Raw genomic sequence first — 1,682 nt, 5'->3', positions numbered from 1 at the left:
ATTATTGCACTATTTATACTTTTTATTATTGTACTATTAACTATATATACTTTTCTATATTGTACTATTACTTGACCATAATTATTGTTCATTTAAAAGAAAAAATATATATAATGTAACTATTATACTTATTTGACAATTATTATTGCACTCTATTAATACTTTTTATTAATGTATTATAACAAACCCGACAATAATTATTATCCATTTAAAAGAAAAAATATATATAATGTAACTATTATACTTATTCGACAATTAAAACATTGTAAAAAACTTTGTAAGTTGTGCAATAAAAACCTTATTATATATATACTTATTCGAAAATTATTATTGCACTCCATTAATATTTTATATTAATATATTATAACAAACCCGACAATAATTATTATCCACTTAAAATTATGTAACTATTATATAATATATTACTTACCAAAGATAATTCGATTTTGCAATTGGTCTTGAACAATAAATAACCCGTAATCGTACCGATGAAATAAGGTCCAGCTCTTAACCATGGCTTATCATAGAGTTCATCGAACAGGGCGAACGGTTCTTGGATCCTAGATTTAGGAATAACTAACTGTTGAACAAAAAAACATTCGATCGAGAAAGGTAGAGGAGTGAGGGGTAGGAGTGGCGGAGGGGTGGAGGAGGGGCGGGGGAAGAAAGATAAAACGTGACGTAGTTTTTTGTTTTACCTTGCTACGTAATCATTCGTATAAGCTACGGAGAAGGTGGTGAAGCAAGAAGATACGATCAGGAATATCACCAAACTGATTGCTAGTTTTTTATACTTGACAGATAACAGAAGAAGTAGTATACCAAGTACGTAGAATTGAGTATCGTTCGACATATACCAACTCCAAAGCATACACTGAAATTATTTTCATCGTTAACATTTAAATATACGAAAATGATGATGATGATGATGATGATTATTATTATTAGAAAATGTAAGTTTTCGTAATTTTGATATAAACTGTATAAGAAGTTTCGAATCAGTGCGAAGATCAATTCACGAGTTTGAATATCTTCCAAAATTGTCGTAATAGGTGAGGGGGGGTTGGGGGTGGAAGAAACTAATTAACTTTGCTTCTTCGATCATTCGTTGGGAGATGATTTTTGTTTTGGATCATTCGTTGTTACGTTAGGTCGTGTCTCATTCCTCTCTCGAAACTTTCCCATCACCGATAGAATTAATTATTGGAAAACGATTGAAACGCGTCTACAACCTCCCGAGCCCCCCCCCCCCTCATTTTCTACGTTCCACCGATTAGTGGGATGCATTCGGTCGAATTTTTTTCCCGTTTAGAAAGAAAATTTCTACCACGCATATTTAAATTTTAATTGACAAATCTTAATAAGTATCGTCCAGTAATATGGACCATGTTTATTTTGAAAGTGTGTATAAATTAGCCCAAAACAAATTGATAATAATCAAATTACATATCGATAAATGAATAGAAACATTTATAATAACTATTATCAATATTCTTGTCCAAAAAATATATTAATATATAAGTCTCAAAGGGAATTATAGACGGTTAATAAATCTGATGAACAATTTATTTTGAACTAGTTGTACATCTCGTCCCTTACTGGGGACTTCATCAGCAACTAAAAATTTTATTATGACTTGTTAATAAATATAAAACATTACAATAAATTCTAATTTTTTACCT

General features: G+C 30.1%; 1 protein-coding gene across 1 annotated transcript in view; it reads right to left on the bottom strand.

Annotated features, from left to right (window-relative positions):
• LOC106790416 (nose resistant to fluoxetine protein 6-like) overlaps positions 1-1,682 on the bottom strand; it is a 27,889-nt gene that overhangs the window by 5,704 nt on the left and 20,503 nt on the right. Inside the window, exons 9-10 of the mRNA XM_014755279.1 lie at positions 699-874; positions 431-560 (exon numbers count right to left, since the gene is read on the bottom strand). Coding sequence (XP_014610765.1) covers positions 431-560; positions 699-874 — 306 coding nt within the window. The remainder of the gene's footprint in view (positions 1-430; positions 561-698; positions 875-1,682) is intronic.

The sequence above is a fragment of the Polistes canadensis genome, unplaced genomic scaffold (assembly GCF_001313835.1).
Source record: "Polistes canadensis isolate GaletaPanama2010 unplaced genomic scaffold, ASM131383v1 scaffold_238, whole genome shotgun sequence".
Classification (NCBI taxonomy): domain Eukaryota; kingdom Metazoa; phylum Arthropoda; class Insecta; order Hymenoptera; family Vespidae; genus Polistes; species Polistes canadensis.
Note: the sequence above shows the minus strand (reverse complement) of the source record. Positions and strands in the feature narration are given on the sequence as shown.